At 46.6% G+C, this 27937-nt stretch overlaps 2 protein-coding genes across 3 annotated transcripts in view; one reads left to right on the top strand and one right to left on the bottom strand.

Moving 5' to 3' along the window:
* Positions 1-281: 281 nt before the first annotated feature.
* Positions 282-20420, bottom strand: LOC141924714 (histone H2B 5-like). Its single transcript, XM_074827724.1, has 2 exons — positions 20253-20420; positions 282-5178 (listed from the first exon to the last, which is right to left on the bottom strand). Exon 2 carries the CDS (start codon positions 5147-5149, stop codon positions 4769-4771), a length of 381 nt encoding a protein of 126 aa, XP_074683825.1. The 5' UTR covers positions 5150-5178; positions 20253-20420; the 3' UTR covers positions 282-4768.
* Positions 20282-27937, top strand: part of GRAMD4 (GRAM domain containing 4) — an 83729-nt gene continuing 76073 nt past the window's right edge. Inside the window, exon 1 of one of the 2 annotated variants that reach the window (XM_074827718.1) lies at positions 20282-20311. Coding sequence is in view for 1 of the 2 variants with exons in the window: in XM_074827717.1 (XP_074683818.1) it covers positions 20851-20879 (29 nt within the window). In the remaining variant the exon portion in view is untranslated. Of the gene's footprint in view, positions 20312-20648; positions 20880-27937 lie in introns of those variants that run through there. The other variant, XM_074827717.1, reaches the window with a different exon arrangement.

Below are 27937 nucleotides of genomic sequence, written 5' to 3'. Positions count from 1 at the left end.
GAAGGGCTTGAAAACACACACATACTCATGTTGCACCCATCTTTGGGGTGAGTGACATGCCATGAGGACTCACAGTGGCAGTGTGTGACATCCCCTTGGTGCAGGGCTGCTCTGTTTTTTGACTGACCCTCTGCCAGGACCAGACAGGCTTCATCTCTGCTGGAAGGGTGGCTGCTGACACTCTGGGTCTGGAGGAAATATGATGGAGAGAGAAATGTAGGGCTTGGGGGAGCCCTGGTGATACAGAAGAAGCAAAGACATCCTGACAGCTGTGTCTCATCTGACTTTCAACGGGTTGGCATTTACATTTTATTTATACATTTAACAGAAAACAGGTAATTAACAGTAAGATAGGTCATAAACCAGCAGTAATATAACATAGATCATACCTGATGTAACACTTACTGTCAGAAAAACTCTGTGTACATAAAACCACAAGATACCATGCATGGAGAGTAAGCATGAGAGAGTGCTCCCTGGGTGCTGGTCCCAGGGAACTCTTGAAATTCTGGCAGCAAGTGATTTTTATGATTTAGTTCACATTCCTCCTTTCCTTGTAAACAATTTGGTCTGGATGTAAACCGCCAGGAAATGCTATGATGGGACAAATGCTCAGGGCTGTGCAGAGGCCATGCCAAGCTTGACTTCAGGGGTGGCCAGGACTTGGGGCTACCTCCTCATGGCTGCCTGTCACCAGGGCAGAAGGGCATACAGCCACGTGGCTCCTCTGGGCAGGGCTCTTCAGGGGTCTCAGCTCAGGCATGCCTTCCTAGGACATGCAGCAGCATTCCAGGACAGGCACTCATCCTCCACACTTGTTTTTACTTATTTTCCCTAAGCTTGACTAAAAGACCTGTCCTGAGCAGGGGCAAACCTCTGTGCACGTGGCCACTCAGTTCTGTAGGTTGAGCTCTGCTGTGAAGGGCGGATGGACTTCAAGCCCTTCTAGGGAAACAGGGTGGAAAATCAGGAGTAGATCTATAGCAGCTAATTTTCTCTCTTAAATTGTACATGAAAACAAGTAACTCAGTGCAGTAGTGTCCATGGGGTTACTTTGAGGTTAACATCAAGGCTGTATTACTCTTTTTCAGCTTCCTTTTCCAATTTTCAATATGCAGTTGATTTTTTTTTTTAATTGACAAAACACAGGAATGACCCAGAGATTCTTCTGGGATTGCAGTAGGAATCAGGTAAGGACAGTGGGGCTTGGTGTATTATCTTCAGTTTTAAAACATTTTACCGATTCCAGAGCTAGAAATACATATTTTTCAAAAGCACAGATCCTGAAGTGCAGAATTCCTCTTCTGCAGCAAATCCCCTTACCAGGGAACTGTGGAATATGTCACACCTCAGATTACTGAGTGGACAATCATTGCTTGAACTTTTAGACCATTTTCTATTGCCTCTACTACTAAGGCTCAGTCCAAACTCATCACAGTCAAAATAATTCCCATTAAACTGCTGTGAGTGTGCTCCTGTACAGTGGCAGGCAGCTGTGGGAAGGGCAGTATAGCAGCAGGCAGCTGTAGGAAGGACAGGCTGACTTGCATGCTGTTTACTTGCTGTACCACCTCAGCTGAGTGGCTGCATGGGAGCAGAGTTCCCTTTCCAATCTGCTCCCTTTCCCTTGTGTAACACTTGTGTCCTCTGGGATCTGCAGAAATGGGATGTGTCTGATTTCCAGCATCAGGACTGTTAGAAACTGCTTACGGGACACTGCAAGGGTAACACCCATAGCACTGTATTTATAAGACACATCTTTGCTGCTAACTGGACCACTGCAGGAGACAGAGATTTCCTTTCTTCATTTTTCCTTGACCCTAAGGCCATTAATTTCCCAACTGCTTTCTGCGTCAGTCCTAGCTTATGCGAGCCTTGCCCTTCCTGGATCAGCCCTTTCCTTCGCTGGCACAAGTGTCTCTACAACAGTGACAGATCAGCCACCAGAACTGGGTTAAAACAAAACTTGCAAGAAAAGAGAAGGTTCATTTTAATCTGGGTCAGTTCCTCAATCCTGTGCTTCACATTATCACGGGCAAGTAAAGAAACAATACAAAGGGAGATGACGAGCAAATGATGTGTGAAATGACAGTCTAAACTATAAACTGATGGACATGACCACTCTCAGTCACTCAGCTTTAGACAATATAAAAATCCTCTTTAAGCCTTCAAATATCTTTATAGCCTTAAATTGCCATTTCTCCTCCTTCTGAAACAATCTCCAAAAATTGAGAGTGGCAACAGTGGCAGAAAATAAATGAGATCAGTACTCTGCGAATATGTGTACAGGGCCAGCAGCCCTTGTCTGAGCGCCGAGCCTTGTCCCCATCTGCCTGAGCTGTCCAGGAGACCCTGGAGGGACAATGCCTCATTTTATTTTTGTGACTTCTTGCAGCCTGATGAGACTGGAGCAGGACTCTGCTCTGCTCGAAAAACTGAGGATTCAGAGGCTGTGCCGGGTACTCCTGGGAGATGTGTGTCCTGGCTCACACACACCACTTGGACTGGAGCAGATCTACTCCACTCTGAATTCCTCCCTTCAGGAAGACTTCCAATCTGCAGCTCATAGGGACAGGAGGAAAATGTTCCCGTGCTGCCAGCCAGCCCTTCATTCCTTATATTCCCTTCTGCATCATTCACTGTCTGATTTCTAGTGGGAAAGAGACCAAGGATGGTGGCTCTAGGCCCACTGCAGGTACATTTTCATCTTTAGTATCTGATTTTGACTATTCGATTGGAAAACAAAAAGAAGTGCTAGTCTGTGCTCCTTCTGAAAGATACCACTAGGGATTCCTGCTGGCATTAGGGTATGAAACTTGGCTGTGTGCTATCACTGAGCAAAGTGTGGGAGGAAAGCCCCTTTTTGGGTGTGAGGTGTTTAAACTCAAAGCAGGGGACGGGAGCAGCCCATAAGCAACTTGACCTTCACTCTTGCTCAGAGACCACATGAGACCCGGAGCTGCTGTCGGGTTTCTGAGGTGCTCTTGGTTGAGCAGGTCTATGCAGTCCTTCCCTCAGACCAACTGGAAAATGACTGCAACACTTACTTACACAACCAAGACAAGTCCTACAGCTCCAAAAGCAACATACATTTGTCAAGGGTCCCCATCATTCTCAAAGTGTAAAGAAACAGGATAGAGATGAACGTAGGGGAAAGTGAGAGATGTACTGCAAGGTTGCTATTTTGGGGTATGAATTTACCTTTCAATTAAAAGCAAGGTCTTGGAGTTTGGGGAGAACCTGCACTTAGTTCTGGATCCTGTGTCTTTGCTGCCCTTTTTATTTACAGAATAAGCTGCAGAAAGCAGTTGTTATTTTACACATGAATATTTTTTATCTGAGCACTACTGCCTACCAGAGATTTTGATATTTTTTTTAAATGTTGGCTAATTTTGTGTTTTGAGTAGGAAGCTTCAATTTCACACCAGTTCTACACATGCTCTTCTGCTATCCAGCAGTTCGGGAAGATAAACCCGTAACCAAGACTCCACTAATTTCTATGGCTTTTATTAGGATTTTGTTATTGCTCACCTTAGTGTGGACCTTGAGAAGACGTGGGGAGTATCTGAAATAGTTTAAATTTATTTAATCTTTAAAACATCACTGGGATGCAGGCGAGTGTCTCTATATCCACCTAGCTCCGGCTTTTGCTTTTGCTTTCTAGCCAGTGAATAAAGCAGGGAAGGCAGGGCCAGGTGAGCTACCCGCAGTGATCTCTGTGGGGAGCCTGCCTGTTTCCCGGACTGCATTAACCACCTCTCCTCCCACTCCAGGTGCCTTCCCAAATCCTCAGTCCCCTCCCAACACCTCTGTGCTGTTTGTCCTGCACCACCCTAGCGCTTGCAGGAGAGGGAACCCCCATGGGCACCACCCCATCTTGCCCACTCTTATGGTGGAAGGGAAAGCCCAGGCAGCGTGGAGGCTGAAAAAGTCTTTGAAAAGCAGCACAATTAGCAATGTCTTGCACAACAAAGCAAGTCCTAAAGCAGGCAAAGCAGCAGCTGGGGAAGGTAGCGACCCAGCCCCAACATCCCCCCTTGTCCATCCGTCTGCCTTGGCATGAGAGGGGAGTCAGCGGGCAGCTCCAGCGCCAGCATCCTCAGTCTGCTCGATGGCTCATCCATGCAGAGCAATGAGGAGGAACTGCGCTTGGTATCCCAGGCATCTGCCTGCCTGCCAGGCTTGCTCTTTAACACAGGCTGTCAAGCACAGATAGCTGTTGAATCAATATGGTTTTTGTTCTACAGCCCGTGCGCGGTAGCTGTCAATGTCACTTCTGCCAGCACTGGGTGGGCTGTGCTGCTGTACCCCAGGACAGATCTGGCCTATGAGGGAGAGGATACCAGTGCTGACTTCTTGGTGCCCATCTTGGATGACTGTGAGAAAGCAGCCAAACAGGAAGACTTCAGAGACAGTGTCTTTGTGTTGCTGTTGCCAGTCTCCCCCACCAGTGCCAAACATGCATGTTTGCCAAGCACAGAGGAGAGTTTGGATATTCTACAGTCGGTCAGTCCTTCGGATGAGATGTGAAAGCAGGGGCCTCCTCCACCAGCCTTGCTGCACCCGCTGCACATCCTGAACAGACTATGAAAGTCAGACGACATCCAGATCACCATCTCCTCTTCCACCAGGCAGCTTCTCATGCCCATCCCGAGGCTGTAAATTGCTGTGGATAATAGCTGTGATGTTTATCCAGACCGTGGCTGCCTACCTGTGCTTGCGTGGAGGGTCCAATGCTCGATGATCCCATTGGAGAGGTGACGTCCAGCTACTTGGAGCTCGTGTACTTGGTGACAGCCTTGGTGCCCTCTGAGACGGCGTGCTTGGCCAGCTCTCCCGGGAGCAGCAGGCGCACGGCCGTCTGAATCTCCCGGGAGGTGATGGTGGAGCGCTTGTTGTAATGGGCCAGACGGGAGGCTTCTCCAGCGATGCGCTCAAAGATGTCATTGACAAAGGAGTTCATGATGCCCATGGCCTTGGAGGAGATGCCGGTGTCGGGGTGGACCTGCTTCAGCACCTTGTAGACGTAGATGGAGTAGCTCTCTTTCCTGCTCTTGTGCCGCTTCTTATCGCCCTTCTTCTGGGTCTTTGTCACGGCTTTCTTGGAGCCCTTTTTGGGGGCAGAGGTGGACTTTGCTGGCTCTGGCATCCTGAAAGCTCTTTCTCTGGGTCTTGGAGCTGCTTGGAAAGAGCACAAAAAGAAAATAATTAATTTTTGTTCTTCTACAGTGTAGTTTTACTGAAAGATGAGGGAGTCTGAGTCGGCAACAATCTCTGAATCTGAGACAAACACCCATGACCCCGTGCAAGCATTTTTGAACTGCCAGCAAGAACTACTCTGGTTTGTGTATTGTTTTTTGTCCTTTTCTGTTTAAATCCCTGTAACACCAGCCTTGTAAACATCACCGAACCTAGGCCTAGTTGGCATCTACTTAGTAAATATGGGCTGGAGGGTCAACATATTTCTGAGAAGAACATTTCAGTTCCAAAGAAAACACTAACTGCAGCATGCAAATTAAATCTTGCTGGAATGGGCTGGAGACTGTTGCAAAATATCATTGATCAAAATGATTTTATATCGTTATTACAATCTCCAGTAGACCCTTTTTTCTTTGCCTGTAGGTAGAAGTTTATTTTGAGAGTGCTTGCATTTCTGTGGCTATTGTTTTACACCATGTATTCCACTGGAATATAAAAATCATATAGTTTTAAGCTAGCTAGCTGAGCTATGAGAATCTCTAAGTATTCATGTTAGCTAGCAAATACACCAGACAGTAAAAAAGCTCAGAGGAGGTGGCAGGAATCACCTTGCAGAGAAACAAGAATGTGGATAGGAGAAAATCAAAGTGCTTTTGGGCTATGTGTTGATGGAGAGAAGCTACATGGACTGAAATTGTTTCCTGCTATTTGGTGCTTTCTGCTTTTGAAAGAGCGAGCCTCTGTGGGCCGGTTTACATCAAAGATGTCTGATCCTCTCTCTGAGTTTTTCTTCATTAGGCCACAACCTGCAGAGCCCTGATCGGCATCTGACATCCAGAAGTGCAGTAACAAAGACAGTATGTAAACTCATCATAAAACAGGGTGCCTCCCCTAGACTACAAATTTACATGTGTTTTACTATGCGGGCCAAGGGAATAACTCTGTCAAATAACCTGCTAAATGGTTTTGTGTTTCAGAGGGCACTTAGAGTGCTTCCTCGAAAAGCAAGGCTTCTCTGGGCTTTGCTGGAAGATCAGCTTCCAGCATCACCCCAAGGCTTGGGATTTTACTGCTCTGCGTCTCCTCTGAAGATGACCTAGGAATTACAGTCTGCTGGTCAAGAGAGAGTAGAAGAGAAAAAAGAGCTTCAGAGCTGATGGCACATGGGAAAATGGATAGAAGTAAACAGGAGAGAGAAAGCTGGGATGTAACATATGGTCTGCAATCAGAGCATCAGAGAGGGACCTCTGCCTGTGTCAAAGCAATGGCTGCATGCTTAACCCTGCCTCTCCTCCTTGGGAAGGAACGAGATGTTGCCCTCCATTCTGGCCTGATTTCTCCACTGTTGACTGCATCTGCAGTCAAAGCCAGAAACAGCATCTGTGTTGCAACCGAGTCTGTAAGAAGTTCTCTGTTATTCCCTGTGGGAGCACATGTCTTCGATGTTGAGGCTGGATTTACATGCCACATCTTGATGGATACCAGCTCCTGCTTCCAAACCATGCAAGAAACCTTCACAGCTCCGTATCCTCAGAACGCTGAGATGCTGCCTTCTGCCTGCAGCAAGCACCAGCAGCTGCTGGCTGCTTTACCAAACCAGGTGCCAACACTGGGCTCTGGCAGCTGCGTGGTTTGGCAGGTGTTGAGCAAAGGGCAATGCTGAGCATTTCAAGTCGGGGTATGCCCAGCTGCAAGGGCAGGCTGGCACTGCTCGGCATTCTAGGGAGCTGGGAGGCAACACCTCCACCACAGCCCTCCAAAAAGCCCACCTGGCTAGAAGCAAAAGCCGGCACCGGTGTCCTTAGCACTGAGTTTTTGCTCAAGCAAAGCAGTTTCTTCCTTGCCATTAATGGGAGTTTTGCCTTTGTGAGGCCTGAGAAACCTGTTCAAGTTTCCTTTGCTTCATCTTGCAAAAAGAAGTACTTTGTCACTCCAAAATGGGATATTGTCTAACTAGGTGGGAAAAGGCCAGCGTAGAGGAAAGCTTCATATAACAGGCTGCAAACACACCACCAACTTCTCACTGCACCAGAACCTCAAACTGCTCACAACTAAAGCATACAAATACGAAAAAAAACCCCCACCAAAACTGGGTAAGTAATACATATAAATACCTCTCAAATCCCTGGAGTAACTAGCAACCTAACATCAGGTACGGAGGACAGGAAGAAAAAGAAAAGAAAAACCCAAAGAAGTGTATTGAAAGCTGTTGATGCTTTCTTCTAGTTGACTTCATTTTATGAACATTAATATATTTTCCTAGTTTCAGGAAACCTGTAGTTGTAACATATGTGGTTATACCACCTGGCAATCATAAATGAACATATTTCGCCGACTCTTTGAAGTTAAAGGAAAAGCAGTTTCACAGAAACAGTAAGGAAATGGGAACATTATGAGAGTAGTCCTCCTTCAGGTGAACTCACCCCCTGGCAAAGCTTCACAGCCAAGTGAGCTGAGGTAGGTGGAAAACCATGGACAAAGACCATGCCCAGACACACGCAGGATGGTTCTGACGAAGCAGACTCTCAGACTTGGCATAGCAAAATGCTCAGTTTGAGCATATGAATAAACAGTGTCACAAGAAATGCCAAAAATGTGCAGCTGGAAGAAGCCTCCAGACCTCCACACTTTGCTTTGAGGATGGGGTACCCAGGCATGTCCTCCTAGATTAATTTCTTACATTTTCTTCAGAATCTCCACAGAGATGATTTTCATGTGCTATGTGCTTGACTCTGCCACCTCATTTCCTTTCTTAATTTTCCCAGGCGTTCTTCTCAGTGGAGTCATTTGGAAGGGCAAGTGCTAGACTGCCCCGAAAGTCCTGGACACCCTTCAAAACTCTGACATCTGCCCCCTTAAACACATTTTCTTCCTCTGATGAAACCATGATTTTTTTTCATTTCTTTCTCTACTTGGGAAGCAGTATCAGGAAAAGAAATCCCCTACTGCTCTTGTTTGCAGACTTGAAAATATGTCTTTTCAATGGAAAGGCATTTTTCCAAGAGAAGAAATAACTGTGCATTTGCTTCTTTTCCTCTTGAGATAATTTCCTGACTGAAAAACATCACCACTGAAAAATGTAAATGACTATTTCTTAGGCTTTTAAAAAAGTGTGCCCTTCTAAAATATGTATTAATTGTTAAGTGCACTTGGAGTGCAGCTTTTAAAAAATTAATATAGTGCGCAACAGGCACCAGAGTGATTTCATATGTCTCCACAAAAGGTCACACCTACAGGACATCTCCGTCCATCTGACTGGCTAGTGCCCTGGGGTAGCACAGCCAGGATCTTGCTCTTCTCCCATGTATGGCCACGATGAGGGAAGCAACGATGCTAAAAAGCACAAAAAATTAGCACAAAAGTTAATCCTCGTGCCCTAAAGTGTCCTTACTTGCCTCCACCCATTTCTTTGCAGCCTACTGTTTAAGAGGTAAATAACACTTTTATCTGGGAACAGGTTGTCTTCCTTCCAGTTTCTTTGGGCAGTGCCTAGTCGCAAAGAGCCTGACTGCCTTTGCCAGGTGCTAAATAAATAATGTTAATAATTGTCAACAGTATCACCAACCCTTATGTCAACAGTGCAATGCAATCCACAGGCAGGTGGTGCTCTGGTATGAAGACAGAAGTAGTGGGATTATTCCCAAAGTGTCCATGTGGAGAGTTTGTTGAGGGAAAACTAGGTGACCTTAAAAAAAAAAGGTTTCTTTTTATGAAAATAGTTGCCTTTCTTTCTTCTCCTTAAAAAAAAAAAAAAAAGAAAGAAGAAGAAGAAGAAGAAGAAAACAGAGGTTGATAATTATTAGCTTTTGTGTTTGGAAGTGTTGCCATCATCACTGACTTCTCTACTGTGAGGGTGACCAAGCACTAGCACAGGTTGCTCAGAGGATGCAGGGTCTCTATCCTTGGAGATACTCAAAACCCAACTGGACGTAGCTCTGAGCACGGGCTGGACTAGATGTTCTCCAGAGGCACCTTCAGCCTCAGCCATTCTGTGACTCTTGGGGACTGAAGCTGGGTACCTCTCCCCTAGAACATGCTTTATGAGCTGTGTTCCCCCGACAGACATTTCCCACGGGATACTGCAGCCAGAGACTCCCACAAGGACCCCTAAGGAGGGGAGATGGTGCTCATCTCCAGGTCCAAGTCACTAAGGTCCTGGGGACACAGAGTATGGCCATGCAGGAAGAGGCACTCTAAGGCATCATGGTAACATTTGAAAGGTTTCAGGTTTTTGAGGAAAATCTTTGGTCACATGTTTTTTCTTTATGGTTTTGTATGCTCTGAGAATCAGTTATCAGTGTTGGCATTTTTTTCCTTCCTCAGAAAACCAACCACAAAATCAACCACAGTATTTTTTCTAGCCAGCTCCAAGCAGCAGCGTGCCTGCTGCTAGAAACCTGAGTGGTGTGGAGCGACAGATACATCTTCCTTTATGTTGACACCCCTTTCTTCATCATTATTAAAGGAAAATGAACTGAAAACATATTCAAAGATACAAATCACTGTAGTCTCTCAGATCTGAGATGGGAGAGGAGCCCTGCTGAGAAATCCCACATGAAGCCTGATGCTGTCTCTGTTTTCCCCAGGCCCGATATAGTGATGCAGAGACAGGCAGGGAAGCTCCTGCAGCATTTGTGTTCATTTTTGGCCTTGCTGCTGGCTCTGTAGGAGCAGTGCCAAGTGGTGTGCACGGGTGACCACGGGTGGGCTGTTAGCTAGCCTTTTGGACCTCTCCTCATGCAGGGGTGGAAACAGCACTTGGATTTTTTCCTTCCTTTTCCTACTAAAAGCTGTCCTTGCTGCGATGAGCTCTGCAGCAGCCACTGTAAATTCCCATGCCCACCTCACTGCTCCCTTGCTCTAATTTCCTAATCAACCATAAAAGTTACATTTCTAGGGTCAGCACATTGTTTTTAGGGGGTTTTGGTGAAAAATTAAACATTTGTAGGAAAACCTCAAGCTCTCACCTTCTGGACATCTGATGTTTGCTAATCTTCTGATGATCTATTTTAATCATTGCTAGAATAAACGAGAGCCAACGGGCACTTGCTGTTTATTCTGCCCCTTAAATAGGAATGTCCTGGTAGTTCTGTCCAATTACTGTCCCTTACCTTACTTTCTCTTGCTGTATAAACTAAAGAAAACTTGGCTTTAATCCGATATGTCAAGAAATGTAAAGTGAAATATGCTGATGCCTTTTGTTTTACTCTGAAACACAAAGAAGGGCAAGAAATTAGGGAATGTTTCCACCAAAAGGAAAAGGCTTTCTAATGGCTTCATTTGCTCTGAAATGCTTGTAACAGCACAGACAGCAGATCTGGTAAATACAGTTTACAAATTACCAGATGTCATCAAATGACTGTTGTTGGAACAGCATTATTTCTGCAAACTGCAAATCCCCTCCCTTTTATAATGTACGGTGATCTACCTGGAATTTATTAAACAAGAATCTGCTCATCCAACACATGCTATTAAATAGTAATAGCTGAGAAAACAAGCAGATATTTTATGGTTATTTGGTAGCAAGCTCTGCCTTCTGTAGTAAAGCAGATCAGAAGCGTGATGAATCACCATGAGACATCGGTGATGCTGCCTCATGTGCAAAAACTGATAGTCATATTTTGGACTGGAAAGAATTTTTCTCTTGGTATGTTGTCTAGCATGTGATGATGAGGTAAGATTTGCTTTGAAGTAATGAGGAGGAGAATTTCCTAGAATAAGGTAAACTAGTCTGAAATGTCTCATTTCTTCTAGTGGTGGAGGGGCACAGAGATCAGTTTTGGGATCCCAGGTCTCCTCCCAGGTAATCCAGTATCAGTAACAATGCCCCATCCTCAATCCCACATGCTCTGTGTATTTTATATGACTGCTTCTGTAAAGTTATTGTTTAAATGGCTAACTTCTAACCATGGATACACACATGCAGTTCTGCTAGTGAAGAGATTCACGCTTGCATATTGGACTGTGAAAATGTTAAAATTGAAGATATCCCCTCCTCCTTAACATAGAAAGAAATGCTACAAACTCACTCCCTGACACAGATACACTATGTTCAAAGTGATCTTTAGATTTCTTTAGAAGAAATACAAGCAGAACAGAGCCCTAAGATATACACTGGCGTCCTAGCTCTTTGATCCTTACCATTGCTTGTGTTAACGCATTGCCTGTGAGTTCAGTACAGGATACTCCCTACAGTAATCTTTTCTTTCCTAGCATTTCCATTTATGATTTTAGAAAACACACTTTTAATCACCAGCAACAGCTGTAATTTCTTGTGTTACTTCTGCCCAAGCTGCAAGTACTTCTCTGGGTTGTGGGGGTATCAGTCAGAGATGCTTAGTAAGAAGCAGGACCCTAGATCAGAGCTCTCTGCAGAGAACATACATTGAATTTTTAAAGAAAAGAAAATCTTATCCATGAGTCAAGCAGAGCAACGGAGAGACATGCTGCTGCGAGAATGACTGTCAGAAGGCTCCTGTCCTTGCTCTGATTAAATGAGTGCCTGAAGTCAATAGGGGTTTAACCTGGGTCTGAAACAACAAATACGATGTTTAGAGATGCTTAGCATCAACAGCTGACATTGATTTCCACTGGAATCCAGGAGGCTCAGTACTTTATAAAAATCAGACTCTGCATTTTATCAAGGTTTTGCTACCGTGAATAAATGAGTACTTGAAAAAGCTTTAGCATGACTTTTATCTGCTCTTTATAAGGGCACTCCTTATGTACCTGCTTTGGAATATTTCTGATCTACACACTTGACCGGCTGCATCTAATAAATGCAAAAAGGAGAAATGATGTTTTCCATAGATCGATACCCGTTAAAATGTTTACAGGAGTACACCCAGTACCAGCATCTGCTACAACTACACTTCAGTCAGCTTTCCCACAAAGTCCCAGGGTTTAAGAGAAACTTGTATTATTGCAGCCATCCTCAGAAAGCCCTCAGTACTAACACAGTCCAACAGAGAACACAACCAGGCTCACTCCCTTCGTGGGGTTTTATCAGTAAGTCAAAATCTTAACACAACAAATTTCAGCACAAGCGTCCTCTCCTAAGTTTCACAGTCCTCAGGATTTGCTGCTTCTGCCATGAATCCTCTCCTCAAGCAACAGTCTTCTGTGGCCTTCATATCGCACTACAACTCAACTGGACCCACTGGGGGTCAACCTGTCAGCAGCAGCTCTGTGTCTCAGTGCAGGGTTTAGTTCTTGTCCTTAGACTAACTCAGCAAAGTTGCTCTGAAGGCAGGGAGAGGTCAGAGCCTTGCTGACCACGTACAGGCAGATGATCTCCAATTGACCTGCAGCAATCCTGCTGGGCAAGAGAAGCAAGACATCACAGCAGCTAAGCTACTCGGCAGCATCACAAGCTTTACATATCTTCTTGGTGATTTGCAGAGTACAGGCTATTGGAGATGGATGTGAGAACAAAAATCATAGGTGACTGGAGTCTGTAATACTAATGACCTGCACACGTCAAAAAGGTGCTTTACTTATTCCATGGCGCCCTATGCTATTGAAAGTAAGAAGTGCAGATTCAAAATAAATTGCTCTGTGCCATATCAAAAATGAAAATCATCTCATCTTTGATCTCATTTCAATTTCACTGGAAAAGCAGAAGACCATAAACTCACTGAGTCTGCTATATCTAAATAACTCCCTCTACAATAGAGCCATGGTCTCTAAACTAGTAATGATAATAAGCCTAAAGAACTCCTATGACATTTAAGCAAAGTATTTTTATGGATTTTACAGAGTAACAGAATTATCAAAATTCTAGACTATTTTCATCACTGCTGAAAAAGACATCCCATAAAAATGTGCTAATTCAGCCATGGCCAAAAATGTGAGAGAAGCTACAGCCCAACACCTGCAGGCCATAAGGGGAGAGGGTGGGAGAAGGAGAAGAGGCCAACCCAGGAGATGAGAGCTGCTTCTGAGTTAAGGCAGAAGTTATGTGGGAACCAATGCAGACACGCGTGGCACCTCTTCCTCCCGCACGCGCCATCCCCACGTTTCAGTAGGTTTCTGTGACCTTTTCCAGTGCTACAGACAATTTGTGTAGCAAAAAGAAACAAAAGCAGGGATCATACCCCAACATTTTTACTCTGGCCATACCACACTGACTGGGAATAATACATATGGATGTAAAACCATGCCACAGTGGAAAGCTATGTTCCCAAATTAGACTGAAGATCAGACCAAGGTCATTAAGGCTTTTAAGAGTGATGTGATGGGTACTTCACAACGTAAGTATTACCACATACCCTCAGTGGCATGAGTGAAATAAGCCTAGCAAAACTTGTCAACAACCTTCACAAAATGTACGTGGGTCTGTTGAGCAGGTATGCTCAACACACCTGGGTAGCATCACCAATCCTGTCCCTATGTGGGGAGAAAGAGCCAGGTGAGGGTATGACATGTGCAACTGTAATCAATCATGACCGACATTCCTTCTAAATGAGAGTCTCTACCTTCAATCGTCCTTTCCCAGTTACATTACTCACATTTCAGCAAGTCCTGAAAATGATTAAAAAAAATTAGTGGAAGGCATGCAATTAATGAAAAAGTCAGGAATACGTGGAAGCAGCTTTATCATGGCTCTAAAGCATGGGTGCCTGGGAACATGGAGTGTAAATGGAGGAGCCGTGGGTACCACACAGGTACATCCAAAAGGACTGCATGCCATGCCACAAGTTAAAGGGCAGCGAGTGGCACAGATTTCATTGCTATGGGATACTGAAAATATTGTAATGTGTGTATTAATAATTAATTTGGCATGGTAATAGCAATTTTACTGTAAATGGAGATGCGTGACTATTACTGGAGCCTGCGGGGAAACAAAGATAAATGTCCTTCCCCAGATCTCACGCCTTCCAATAACCGGATCGGGAATACAATCCAGGACTGCTGACACCTTTCGCTGCTGCAGCCACTGGATCACATTACCACAGGCAGAGAGTCCTCTGAGCGTTAGAGGTCATCTTCTGTACAAAGCAGGAAAATGGAGAGCCTGTTAGATGGAAGGAGAGAAGAAAAGCATGGCTGGGACAGTACAGCAAAGCTCCAACGAAGAGGGGAGCTCTGGCTACTCTCCAGAAATAGATAGGGGTGAACACTAAGGACATAAATGTTGTTGAAGGTAAAAGCATACTCTGGCACAAGAACTGACAATAAACCATTTTTGAATGTTCACGGATAAACTCATGCTAGAGATGAGAGAAAGGAACCTCGCTTACATCCTTACTTGGAAGTGGAAGGATGAGGGCAACAGAGGAGGGGAGAAAGATGAATAAACCCATACCTTCCACAGTTCAAAGACAAAACCTGTTTTTTTTCAAAAAAAAAAAATAAAATTCTATGATATGGCTCTGGCAATAGCAAGTAACTGCTCTACATTAAGCAATGTCTTTCTGTTCTATGTTACTGTGCTACTGAAGAATTCTTACCAAAATGCACAGAGGTCCCTCACTTTGCACTTCTCTTTCATTTATTCTTTTCTTTATTGTTCCTTCCTTCCTTCTTTCTCTCACATCCATTACAAGTGCCAGGAGGTTTAAAGCCCCAGCAGGTTTGCTGCCACTTGGTCCCATCCAACATGTGATATTTGTACAGAAACTAACACACTACAACAGCCATGGGGTTGAAAAGCTTGCAGTTCTCCTTCAGGCCAGGTTAGCCCATGCCCAAATTCCACACTGTACAAATTGTCTGCGAATGGCATTTTAATTCATCTCTAATTTGTGTTAACATCATTATCACATGGACTTAGTGTGCTAGTCACTATACTGATACAAGCTAAAAAAGGCCATCTCCCTTCCAGAGAAATCAAAGCTTTATTAGAGATACATTAATATTACATCAGGCAGGGTGCAGAGTTCTCTGCCGAAGACTTGGTTGCAACCACTAGAGCAGCAGGGAAGAAAATGGGGGTTGCTGGACAAAAGGCCAGCCCCAAAATGCCAGCGGTCCTGGCTGGTCAGTAGCAATTAGAACAATTAAATGTAAGGCTCGCTTTTCAAAACACAGAATGGTTTTCAAAGGCAGCAGGTTTAAAACGCCAGTGGAGTGCCACATTATCTGTACCATACTGTTATTTTTAACCATCTGTGGCTCTATCCTCCCACACTCACTTTCCTCCTGAGGCTTCCACACCTTTAGTTTCCCCACTGCTATGGTCTCCCAACCTGTTTCTTCCTCAGATGAAGTGCTCACCCTTTTCTTTTCTTCCTCCGTGCTGGTGCCTCTCAGCACGCACCCTCCGCAGAGCTCATTAGTGCCTCTGTTCAAGAAGCACATCTTTGTGGGAGACCGTGTCCTTATCTTGAGTTGTGCCCCAGTTATCTGACAGGCACAAACAATAGTAAGGATGATCAGAGCTGGGCTGAGGACCCACAGTGCAGGAGAGGAGAGAATATGGGATTAATTCTGGCATGGGAGAAAGAGGAAGGTGTGACAGGAATGACGAGACAACTACAGCACCCGTATCTTCAGGGCAGAGCTGCTGTATCTGCAATGCATTTTAAGGCTTATAGACATCAAAATGGAAATAACCCATATTTATATTGGGTACGGTTAGACAGTTCATTTCTGATAGGATGCTCCCTGCCTCCTGTCTTGTAGCACCCCACTTGTTACTCAATCATTTTGCAGGTCCCACAGAGGACCCGAAGGGGACTTTCTGTCAACATGGCAGCAGCTTCCCTACCTTTCCATCATCCACATTTGTCAACAGTTCACTTCAGTTCTTTTGGGTTTCTACTTTCCTTCCCATTCCTTGATTCTGTCTGCCCTTGTGACAGAGATGAGGAGTGTCTTACCAAATGCTTTCCCTGGCCCTCCTTCACATTAAAATTTAAGTGCTGAGCTCCAGAGTGGTCTCAGCTGTTCTTTCCTCTGCCCTCTCTGTACCTCATGTCAAGAATTTCTTCTGCAAAAATATCACATGCTTTTCTGCTCAACCTTCCTCTCACTTTCCAGGGTAACTCATGTCCTTTCTGTAACTCCCAATAACCTTCCTGGAGGTGCACTTTCAGATCCTCCTATACTTTTTTTCATTGCCTCCTGTGCACACTGTATTTATTGTACTGGCACCTTTGTGTTTTGTTCTCATTCCTATCTTCCTGTCTTCTTTCATGTAGTATTTTCTGCTTGACAATTATCAGTCTACTACATATAATCTCTCCTCACAAGAGGCAGGGTCACACAGGTTACACAAACAGGTTATAAGGAGAGATTTTATGTGCCCAAAAGCATGTCCACTTTTCCTGACTGTTGGTCTAATATAAAAGTGGCCTCTGCTGAAAAAACTTTGCCCCCTTAAATCCTTGATCATCATGACTATAACCCCCCCCTCCCAGTTTCTTTCTCAGCACACACCCCCTGCAATGATTACCTGTCTCAACTCTCCAGGTGGCACATCTCATGTCAGAGATGAGTCCTCTGCAAACAAACTCTCTCTTCCCTGATCCTGGGGTAAATGCCAGTTTTTAACAAATAACACAGAAAACCTTATTGCAGTGGACAGCCTGTGTACTTTCACCAATTAAAAAAATAACTCTACTCCATAAGAAGTTTTAAGGCTGGTTTGAAAGCTAAACAATCCCTGCTGATAGATCGTATCTTCAAGAGGGTCGGTGAAATAATATGACAAGGGTGGTGATTAACTCTCACCGCAAAGGAAAATGTTGAGTTGATGTAGGTGGCACATAAAATCCCCCACTCTCTTTATGAGTCAGGTAAGCTGCCAGAAAGAGGGGGTGGAATCCGTGGGATGGAGCTGTTTTCATTCCAGCCAGTTAGTAGTATGCTTTTTGAAACACACACACAAAAAGTTTAATTATTAAATCAGATTTTTTTTTTAAACTAGGAGTCTTATTTAAATAGCAAAATATAACATTTGCCCTTGATCCCCAATGATGCTGTTTGTAGTCAGTGATTGTCAAGGGGAAATATTATTAAACAACTCCACTCCCACCCCCTGAGGTTAATGTAGCGTTTTTGGGTTATGCATCTATTCTTCCATCTCCCACCCAATGCATATGATCCTGCAGTCACAGCTCTCTCCTCTCCCTCTGGCTCCAGAAAAAAAGGGAAGATGACAAGCTGAGATCCCAGTCTCGCTTCACACAGAGCCCCCTTTTCAGAGGCAGAGCTTAGCTCTGACTAAGAGAAAAGCATTTCTCTCCCAAGAGCTGCACAAAAGTGGTTTAACAAATGTATAAAACAAAACGATTGGCAAAAAAGAAAAGCATTTTGTGTGGTCTTATTTTGGATCTGTCCAGGATTCAAGGGCTAATTCAAATGGATGGCAGTGTCCCTTATCTAAAATTATAGACTTTTCATTACCAAAAATCAGAAATTTAGAAAAGTGGAGAAAATGCCAGTAGTTCCTTGGGTTCAGGGGGCTTACAATCCTACTCTGGTACTGTCAGTGGGAGCGCAGTAACTGCTCTGTTCATAGCGCAGCCTGAGCAGAGATGCTATCTCAAGCCCACTTCTGAATTTAGGAACATTTCACACATACTTAATTCTTCAGTCTACCCAATACATCTGTTTGAGGCTGGGCAGCAGCAGCATATTTCAGGTGCAAGAGAAAGGAATGCAATAGGATCAGACTATCAGCATGAGTCATTTCTTTGTTTCAGCTGGAGAATGGAAGAGAATGGAGTGAAGTAGAGATATATGTATACACATATATATACACATGTAAATATAAATCAGGAGAAAGGATGGAGGAGGACAGTGACCAAAGGAACAGCGTGGAGAAAAGATGTCAAGAGGAAAGGAGGGTAAGGCAGTGGACTGAAATGAGATGTCAGACAGGAGAGAGAAAGACAGGGTATAAAAACTAGGACAGAAAAGAGAAAAAAAAAAAAAAAAAGGAAGAAGATATACAAAAGGGGACAAAAATAAGAGAAAAGGCATGAGTAGGCAAAAAAGCAGAGAGAAGGGGAAAGGTAAAGTAACTGGCACAGTGCTTGGCAAGACAGAAATACTGAAGCATAGACACAGAGAAGAAAGACTCAGAGGGTCGCAAGAAGAAAGACAGACCTTGCACAGCAGAGATGATATGAAATAAGCAGTTGGAGAAAAAAAACCACTTGCCAGAACAGTACTTTGGAGAGTCATGGTGAGAGGTGCTGCTGCCCCATTAAGGGAGAGTCAAGCCCTGGGCAGTGACAGGCTAAACCCAAGGAGAACAAAGGATGAGGCCAGGAGAAGACAAACGATACTCTTGTACTAGGTTGCTGCCTTTTGTTTAAAACAGAAATCATGAAGGTCATTGAAATTGCCACTTAGATCTTATATCTGAAACTTAAAAAAACTCCTTATTTTTTTCAATACAATCATTCTTCCTCCTTCTCTCCCAATGCTGGATTAAATTAATTACTGTATACTCCACAGTTATACCTCCCTGCCAGGGAAGAAAACCCCAGACACCTTTACGCCTAAAGCAGACCTTGCTCTCTGGCTCCCTTTGCCTATAGAGGCTTCCGCAGAAATCTTTCAGTAGTCAAAGCTAGATTTCCTGTGGCTCCAAAATTACCACGATGGAGTTGGGTATCATTAGCAGGATGAGGAAAGAAAGAGAAGGGAAACAGGGGTGCACGCGCAGGGAAAAAGCTTTTTTTGTATTTATAATTAGGAAATCTTACCAGTACGGAGGGAAAAAATTGCTTCTGGTAAATAATCTGTCACTCCTTTGCACATCGAATAATAGGAACAAAAGAGGAGGGTGTGGGGAGTACATTCATATTATCAAATTCTTTCTGTTATTACCATGTGTTCAGTGTAATAAAAACATAATCGGGAAAATAACACACTGTAACACCAATACTATGGAGGCTATAGAGGAAAAACCCCAGGAAGATCAAACTGTGTTCCCAGGGGCAGCACCAGTCTGAGAAACCAGAGCTGTATTAGTAGTAACAGGAGCAACATACGGAGATGAATGAAACCGTGTTTGTAAATGTGATATGCAATTGCACACTCCTGCTTGGCTTTCCTTTTTCACGATCTGACTCAGCCTCCACACGGCTCCACTCCCCCACCTTTTGATTCATAAATTCTTGATCTCAAAAAATAAAAAAGTTACAAAGGCAGCGCGCAAAGGGCACGAGATGACGTGAGATACGAGGACGCTGGCGAGCGCAGAACATGCCATCAGTCACCGCCCTGCCAGGGGCCAAACCCGCCGGAGAACAGCCGCGGAGCCGGGGCCACCCGCGCGGAGGCTGAGCGGAGGGAGCCGCGCAGCGAACCGCGGCTCGGCGCCGCCGCGCCAGGGGCACGCGCTGAGGGGGACAGATCTGTCACAAAACTGCCTCCTCCTGCTCCCGCTGCCCGGCAGCCGCTCCGCCGGGCGGGCCTGCACCGCCCAGCGCAGAGGGTGGGACGCGAGAGGACTGAGGCACGGCGGGGCTTCTCACGGCACAGGCTCCCTGTATTGCTTAAGCTACGAAAACGAGATCGGGGCTGGCGGGCAGCAGCGCAAGAGGCAGCACAGGGCGCGCGGGCAGCGGGCACAGCCCCGCGCGGGCACTACCGCACAGGCACACACGGTGTCGGCGCCGGTGTCTACGCACAGGACCGGCCCCTCCCTGCGGGCCTGGGCTCCCCGCGTGTGCGCGGGGGGTGCCGGCGGCCGGCCCGGCCCACCCGCGGCCGGCGGGGCCGCAGCGCGGCCCGGAGGCGCGGCCCGGGGCTGGGCTGCGGCCCCCAGCCCGCCGCCGCCCTGCCCGGGCCCGGCCACGTGCTTCGCCGCCAGCCCCCGGTGAACCGGGCGCAGCTCGCTCCGGCGACGCGGCTGCTGGCGGCCGCCGCCCGGCACCGCCGAGGCCGCCGCCGTGCCCGCGCGTTCGCCGGGCCCGGAGCACCGGGACGCCCTGGCCCCGCCGGGCGCCACGACGCCGCCACCCGTGCGCAGCACCAGCGGCGAAGAGCGCGCTCAGCGACCTCCGCTGCGGACCAGGCCGGTGCGCGCCGCACGGAGCAGGGGGCGGCGGGGGCCGCAGCACCGGCAGCCGGCACAGCACGGAGGATCTTGCCTGCTAGGCGCGGGACTCCTCCGCAGGCGAGCTCCAGGCGCCGGCGCGGCGCAGGGCAGGTGCGCGCCGGGGCTGCTCGTCGCCGCTCCGCGCAGAGCCTGCGGACGCCGCGCCGGGCGGCACCGCGGGACCCGGCACCGCGGGACCCGCCTCCTCGGCCGCGGGCGCTGGGGCCGGGCCGGGCTGCGGCCGGCGGGGCGCCTCACTCTGCGCCGCCGCGCTCCTGCGGGCCGCGCCGCCCGTGCGGCCGCCCATAGGCCGCCCATAGGCCGCCCCGCCGGCCCCGCCCGCCCCCGCCTCTGCGGGCTCCCGCCGCGGGGCCGCCGGGGGCGGGGCGGGAGCGCGGCGCGGCCCCGGCGAGCGGCTCGGGCGCTGCGGTGGCGGCGGCGGCTGCGCAGGGCGCTCGGCTCGGCCTCGGCGGCGGACGGGCACCTGCTGCCGCTTTCGCCCGCAGCGGGCAGGGGCGCCGCGCTTTGTGCGGGGCTGAGCGGCCGCGCCCGGCCCCGGCGGCGCCCGGCCCGGCCCAGCGCAGCCCAGCGACCGGCGGCCTTCGGGGCGTCGCCTGGCTCCGGCGGCCTGGGCACGGCGGGGAGCGTGGATGAGAGTTTGCTCCGATTTACGAGCAGGGTAGGTGCCCCGCCGGGCCCCCTCTGGGGGGGGAAATAATTTTTTTTTTTAAATTTTTTTTTTTTTTTTCCTTGTCCGAACCCTTCCGCCCCCAGCCCGGCGCTGATCTCCCCGGGCCGGGGCGGCGGGTACAGACGCTCCCCCTCGCCCCCGGGCAAGGCTGCGTGCGGGGCGCGGTGTCTCCCGCCGGGCAGGGCCGAGCCCGCCGCCCCCCGGGACGGGAACACCGCGGGGGGCTGGCTGCCCCCGTTCCCTCGGTCGCCTTTTGTTCGGCTCTCCCGGGACTGGGGGGAAGGGGGCAGCGGGGGGCGGACGGGGGGATGCGGGGGAGGCCACCGGGAAGCTCGGCCGGTGGCTCAGCCTTTCTGGGCCGCCTTCGTCCGTTTGCGGGAAAGGGGAGCCCGTCCCCCTGGACGCCGGGGGTGTCCGGCTGCCCCTCTCCCGGGCCGGGGGAGCAGCTCTGCTCTCCTCCCCGCGCCCCTCCTGCACGGAGGAGCCGTCCCGGACTGCGGGGACAGGCGTGAATCACCGCCGCCATCCAGGTGAGACGCGGAGACAGGAGTCGCCGGCTGTAGTAAAGGCAGAGTACGTAGGGTGGCGGTGAACCTGGTAGAGGTCACATCTTTATGTACAAACGCAGCTCGTCCTAGCTGGTCTCCCGCGTTGTTGTTGGGGTCTGTGTTGCGGCTGCTGGTAGTCTGTCCCTGCCAGACCTGCTCGTCTTCACGCTGCCCTGCCGTTGGCTGTGATCGTGGTGGCATTTCCTACCGCTGCTTGCAGGGATCTCCCGTGGCGAGGGGGGAGCAGAGTGAGCTGCGCCGCACCCCTCCTTTACGTCTTCCCACCCCCGGGCCGAGGAGGCACCTGGGTGCCATCTAATTTGGAAATAAGACCTGGGAACATTGTTTGTGTTGTGAAGGTTGCTTCTTGAGCTTTAGCTGACCCTGGCTGAATTAGGGGCTGGTTACACGTTCATATTAAATAGTAGGCAGCAATGTACCGACCCCTCAAAGCATGCAGCATCTGTATTCATCTTGATGTGGAGCACTGAAGCATGGGAGTGTTGGAGTAGTAGGAGCAGAGAAATGCTGCTGGAGAGCTTACTTTCAAGGAGACTGAGAGGATGGCAGAGGATGGCTGTTCTACAGTCCATGCTGTCAACCTAGTCTCCTTCAGAAAAGGTCTAATAGGTGTGCACGTATTTTGTGGGCCTCCTGTGTGCTTCTGTGGGTCATCCCTGGGCTTAAACGCACGTGTGGGGCAAATGGGAACGTGACAGCTCTTTCTCATGTTTTCGTGTTGTGCTTTGTTACTGCAGCTGCAGAGTTATAGATTGAGTAGATGTGGTACTGTTAACCTTGTGTGAATGTGGGATGAATGATGGACAAGTTCTCGGGTATCGCGTTTCCAGTGGTGGTTGAGTTGTGGAGGGGAAATATTTAATAAAGCAGGGATCCCAGGTGCCTGTGCTCTGCATTATCTGACAGTATCCTGCCTTGGTTTTTAACATGTGATAAGTAGTTTCATTCCTCAGAATTAGAGGTGTGAGCTGTCTTCAACCTTTTATTTAAAATGCCGTATCTAGTTATCAAATGCCATATCTAGTTATCTAGTTATTCAAAAAGAGGGGGCTTTTTTTAGTCCTAGTCTGTGTTCTTCTGTAGCTGACATTTAAAGCTACTAGCTGTGAAACTGATAAAATATAAAAATCGATGGTGTTATGATACAAAATTGTGCAAAAATCCCTGAAAGCCTGAGTTATGTTTCACTGTCTTTCATATGGAGGCCACAAGTATGTTTGGCTCATCCCTCTGCCATAATAAAGGTGGTTTTGGGCTGAGGTGCCAGACTGAATTTGAAGATGAGCCATGTCATGTTTCCAGCTCTGCAGGTAAGCTCTTGGAGACGGTTTTGGCTGGTGGCAGGTGGGACTAACTTGAGCTTAAAGTGTCAGGCTGATGGGTTTGGATTTTTTTCTCTTTTAACTGTGGCACTACTGAGACCTGGTCTGCTCGGCATGTCCTGGGTCAGGACGTGACTGTCGAGTGGTGCGGTAGAAGCTGCTGCTGCTTGAACGTATGTGTGCTGCTCCTTGGCACGGTACAGTTTCTGCTCTGGGTGAAGGCATCACCCAGGCTTTGACCTCCCTCCTGGCCCGCCTGCCCCCCTTGCCAGCATCACTGTGTCCTGGCCACCTGACGTCAGTGCCTGTCGGGGAGGGAGGAATTAAGGGCAGCAGCTGGGAAAAGCCTGTCCTGGCTCTGCTCTTCCCTCTTCGGTGGGACCCGGTTTTGGAGAGACTGGCAGAAGGGAGATCCCAATTGAGGAGGCAAAATCTGGAGGCTGATACATAGCCGTGCTGTTTTCCTGGCTGGAAACTAATTCCTGGTGATTTACAGCAGGTAGCCAATGCAGAAGCTGTTCCCTGGCCCTACCCTTTCCCTACCCTTTGATATTCAAAGCTTGTAGGAACTGAAGTTCATTATAAGAGTGTATGGCTGGGACAATATCGAATGCCAGAGAGATTCAATATTGTTTGAGACCTGGGAAAAAACCCCACAACTTTAATATTTTATTTTGGCAAGGGAACTTCTGCAGTATCTGAGAAGTGATTAGTGCTGCTGTTAAAGGTCTGATACACTTACAGGGTATGGAACATTGTGGATACATATGACCTACATACCTGTGATACTAGGTGTGTGTGTTGTGTCTCTTCAGCATCATTTTGATACTTATTTGCTCCTTATTACAGAAGCTTGGAAGCTAAGGAGGAGCATTAACTGTTTAACTCCCAAAGCGATGACAAATATGTTGGAAAATTAACAAAGGCCCCATTTCACCTCATTTTGTCTGCTGAAAAGTCATGCTTTGTTTTTTGACTCAGTCCCCACCAAATCCACAGGGATTCTTGACATTATGAGGCTCTGTTTTGTGTGACATATGGTCCCATTAATGGTTTTATGATTAATATCTTTTTATTTAAGGAGTAATAGATCACATTTCCTGATGTTTTGTTTCTTATAGGTCTGGAAAATAAATGCTATTCAGGAATGTTTGAGTCAAGGGCAACATGTGCCTTGCTGAATTTTTGGGGTTAAAGCTATGTAGCTATTCAGTGGCTTGTCTTGGTCTCTTCCTCCTTCTCCTTATCCCCAGTATTTTTCAGGCTTAGCAGTGATACTCTCTAACTTTGAAGTCCCCAAAGCCCTGGCTATTCCCAAAATACTCCAGTACTATGTGCAGAAAAATCTGCTATCCCGAATTGGAGGCTCTCTTGTCCAAACCTGGCTGTGTCAGGCCCACATAAATAAAGTACACAATTTTCTAGCTTTATCCTGTAACACCGTTTCCTTTTCTTTCCTACATAGATTTTTCTCAGCTATAATATCTGCATGGCAGCACCCATGCTAGGAGGAGAGATGTCTTCCCCTGATGTGTTATTTTTATGATGCAGAGTTTGATCAGAGGGAAAGCTTTTGACAGTAAGTGCTTAATCAGGGTTTTTCAAAAGAGGTTCTCTCTCTGCCCACTGCCCTGGCCTTGCACGGTGGCAGGTTAATCCATGAAATAATCCGTGCACAGAAATACAGCTGTCAAATGTAGCTTTTGGGTCATAATATTGGGTGCTTCCAGGGTTTATGTGTTTTGATTTTTTCAAGTTTCTGAACAAATGCAAGTCTTCTCTTTTCATTTTGTGTTCATTGTCATTGATATGGCACACGTACACACACACACACACAAAAAGGTTAAGCCCTTTTCTAGGAGGTCAGAATTTATTAAAACAGTTATAGTTTAGTGGTGAACTCACCTTAAAATTTAATGAGTTAGTGCTGCTTTTTGTTATGACATAAGAAAATGAAGTAAGGAGTCTTTGAAGCCACTTCAGACTTCATAAATATTAACAGGCTCTGCAGTCTTCACAGAGAGTAAGTTCTGGATGTTTTTTCTTCACCTTAATACTACAGTTTCTTTTACACAGTAAATCCTCTTGCTTTGACTAAACTGAAAGAGCAGTTATCCACTGCAAACCAGAAATACTGTATTTGTGGTTAGAAGCACTCTTGCTGGTTTTCCCCTCCTTTCTTTAACACCCAGTCCTTTCTCCTGGTGCACGCTCTGGTAGCAGTAAATTTAATTCCATGATTTAGAGGACCAGATCTTCAGAGGTGCTTAAATGATTGAAGATGCAGTTTTTTGATTCTGAGAATAGTGGAAGGTAAAGATTCCCAATGTGTTCAGTTGTGTTTGAAAAATCCTTTCTATTTGCATCTTTGGTCACCATATGTGTTTAATACTTGCATTTGTTAATGAGGAAAAAAACCACTGGCAGTATTTTCTAAACATGTCTTGAAAATACTTAAAATTGTCGCATAGAGATTAAAAGCTACGTCTGCATCTTAATGGAAACTGAAATTCTGATTAGTTGCAGCTTCTTATAAATACCAAGTTAATGCATCAAGTTCTTTGTGATGGTATGTGAAGAACACATCACCTGTTCCAGAGGCACATGTTAACAAGAATGCATTAAACTTACTGTAAAACTTATTCTAGGTGTCTTATCAGTGACTGAAAAGAACTAGCCTTTTCATTTCCCAGAATCACAGAGTGGGCAAGGTTGGAAGGGTTCTCTGGAGGTCATCTGGTCCAACCCCCTGCTCAGGCAGGGCCACCTACGGCAGGTTGTCCAGGGCCAAGTCCAGACAGCTTTTGAATATCTCCAAGGATGGAGCCTCCACAACCTCTCTGGGCAACCTGTGCCAGTGCTCAGTCACCCTCACAGTGTAAGAAGTGTTTCTTGATGTTCAGAGGGCACCTCCTATGTTTCAGTTTGTGCCCATTGCCTCCGTTCCTGTCACTGGGCACCACTGAGAAGAGCCTGGCTCTGTCCTCTTTACATCCTCCCTTCAGGTGTTTATATACATTTATAAGATCTCCCCCCTTGAGCCTTCTCTTCTGAACTCACAGGACCGATGCTCCAGTTCCTTCATGGCCCTTTGTTGGACTGTCTCCAGTATGTCCATGGAGGCTCTTGTACTGGGTCCCCAGAACTGGACACAGTACTCCAGCTGTGGCCTCACATTTCCCAGTATGCTGTAAAAATAAGAAACTTCTAAAGTAAATTCTGAGCGTGTTTTTTTAGGATGCGGGTCCGAGAGGTTACGTTGCTGTAAGTCACTGATGCTGCTTCTCTGAATACTTCTGCTCTTCCACAGGAGCTGATGTTACTTGTTAAAAAAATCCCAAACACTTCAGTGTTTTCCTGATCCCATCAATGCAGGCTTTGACAACTCTTTTGAGCTGTGATTAAGGGATTTATGACTAGGTTTGCTGGCTACACGTGCCTAGTAAGTGTAATCATTAGATGCTGAGTCACATGGGTATGTGTGTTTCTTGGGGTGTTCATACGGCCTGCTGTCTGAAACAGCTCGTTTCAGTTTTGAGTGAATGCTTGCTTATGTTTGTGAGGGTGCATCCTTACTCTGGGTTGGTTTGGTTCTTCAGCAGCCATCCCACGCTGTGTTGTACTCCATCGAGGCTGACCTGTCTGCTCTGTGGGCACTTTCTAGATTACTGCGTTTCCCTTGTGATGTGCCTGAAGGTGAGCATCTGTCTATAAACTAAAGCAAATGAAGTTTGGATGCTTCCTTATTCTACCACATCTGTTTAGTATGCTTATATGGGCAACTCTGTAGTCAATGTTAAATACAGAATTTGTAAACAGGGTTTTTATTTTTAGGTCAACACTTCAGGTGCAGAATAAAACTGTTAGTGTGATGCTGGTGGTAACACTGCTCATGGACAGGAGGGAGAGAGGAGAACAAGAAAAAGGCATAGAGCACAAAATATCACTTTTTCCTTGGGATTCTTGTCAAACTCTGTGGGAGGGGACACTCAATGGTCAAGAAACGAGCATGTCCCCTCCTGTATATCTAGATGTGTGTAGTTAGTTAGAATGTTTTTTTTAAGGTTCTTAAAGAATATGGCAAATTATGTGGAAAAAGCAATTAGTAGTTGTTTGCCTTCTCTGTGTCCAAGTACAATGGTTAATAGGCGCATTTTAAATTTCCATAGTACTCCCCTGAAAGTAACTGCACAATATGAGAGGTCTATTCTAATCTTAATTAAAGAGAACAAAGCCATGCACTCCATGCAGGCCCGATGTATGCTATTAGTGACTGAGTGCAATTAGTTTCCAACTGCTAAAACTGTCTTTTCAGAGCTCTCTGTCAGCAGTTTGTATTAGTATCTGGCATTACTAGGCATAGATTCATAGAATCGTTTAGGTTGGAAAGACCTTTAAGATCATTGAGTCCAACCATTAACCTAGCACTGCCAAATCCACCACTAAACCATGTCCCTAAGCACCACATCTACACATCTTTTGCATACCTCCAGGGTTGGTGACTCAACCACTTCCCTGGGCAGCCTGTTCCAATACTTGACAACCCTTTCGGTGAAGAAATTTTTTCTAGTATATGATTTTAATCTTAGTCTAGATAAACTTTGAAGTGTAGATGTTTTAAATGCTAGATGACAAATAATGCTTGTCATTTTTTACTGTGTTGTAAAAGCCACCTGTTCCTTCAATATTCGTTTCAGGTATCAGGTTACTTATATACAGAAAACTTCAAATTCACTGGTTTGGAAACCGACCAGTTCTTACAGTCTGAAAATTAGTGCCGGGTTTTTCAACAAAGGATACACAAGCATCTTTAGATGCTCAAATCAGGGTTTATTTCATAACCTGAAATTTATCATTAGCTTAAATTTTGAAAAGTGACTGCTTCAAGTTAGAAAACTTCTAGAGCTACCTTCAGAAAAAAGTCATCCAGCCTCTCACCGTGGATTTTACCACCTGAGGCTCCACATTCTGTCTGTGTTCAGGAAATGGTTTGCATGTTTTTCTTCCCTTCTCTCTGGATTCCCAGATGTGCACTGTAGCTGCATTTTAAAATAACTTGCTGCACTTTTCAAGGTTAACAGCATGTTGTAATTCCTGGGGAAATGTAGCAGGGCTATAGAGAGGCATGTGGATTTATAACCATCAGCAATATTTA

The sequence above is a fragment of the Strix aluco genome, chromosome 5 (assembly GCF_031877795.1).
Source record: "Strix aluco isolate bStrAlu1 chromosome 5, bStrAlu1.hap1, whole genome shotgun sequence".
Classification (NCBI taxonomy): domain Eukaryota; kingdom Metazoa; phylum Chordata; class Aves; order Strigiformes; family Strigidae; genus Strix; species Strix aluco.
This window is presented reverse-complemented; position numbering and strand designations above follow the sequence as displayed.

Bases quoted from the DNA above. Each gene is read 5' to 3' on its own strand.
- LOC141924714 (XM_074827724.1), bottom strand. From the start codon at position 5,149: ATGCCAGAGCCAGCAAAGTCCACCTCTGCCCCCAAAAAGGGCTCCAAG.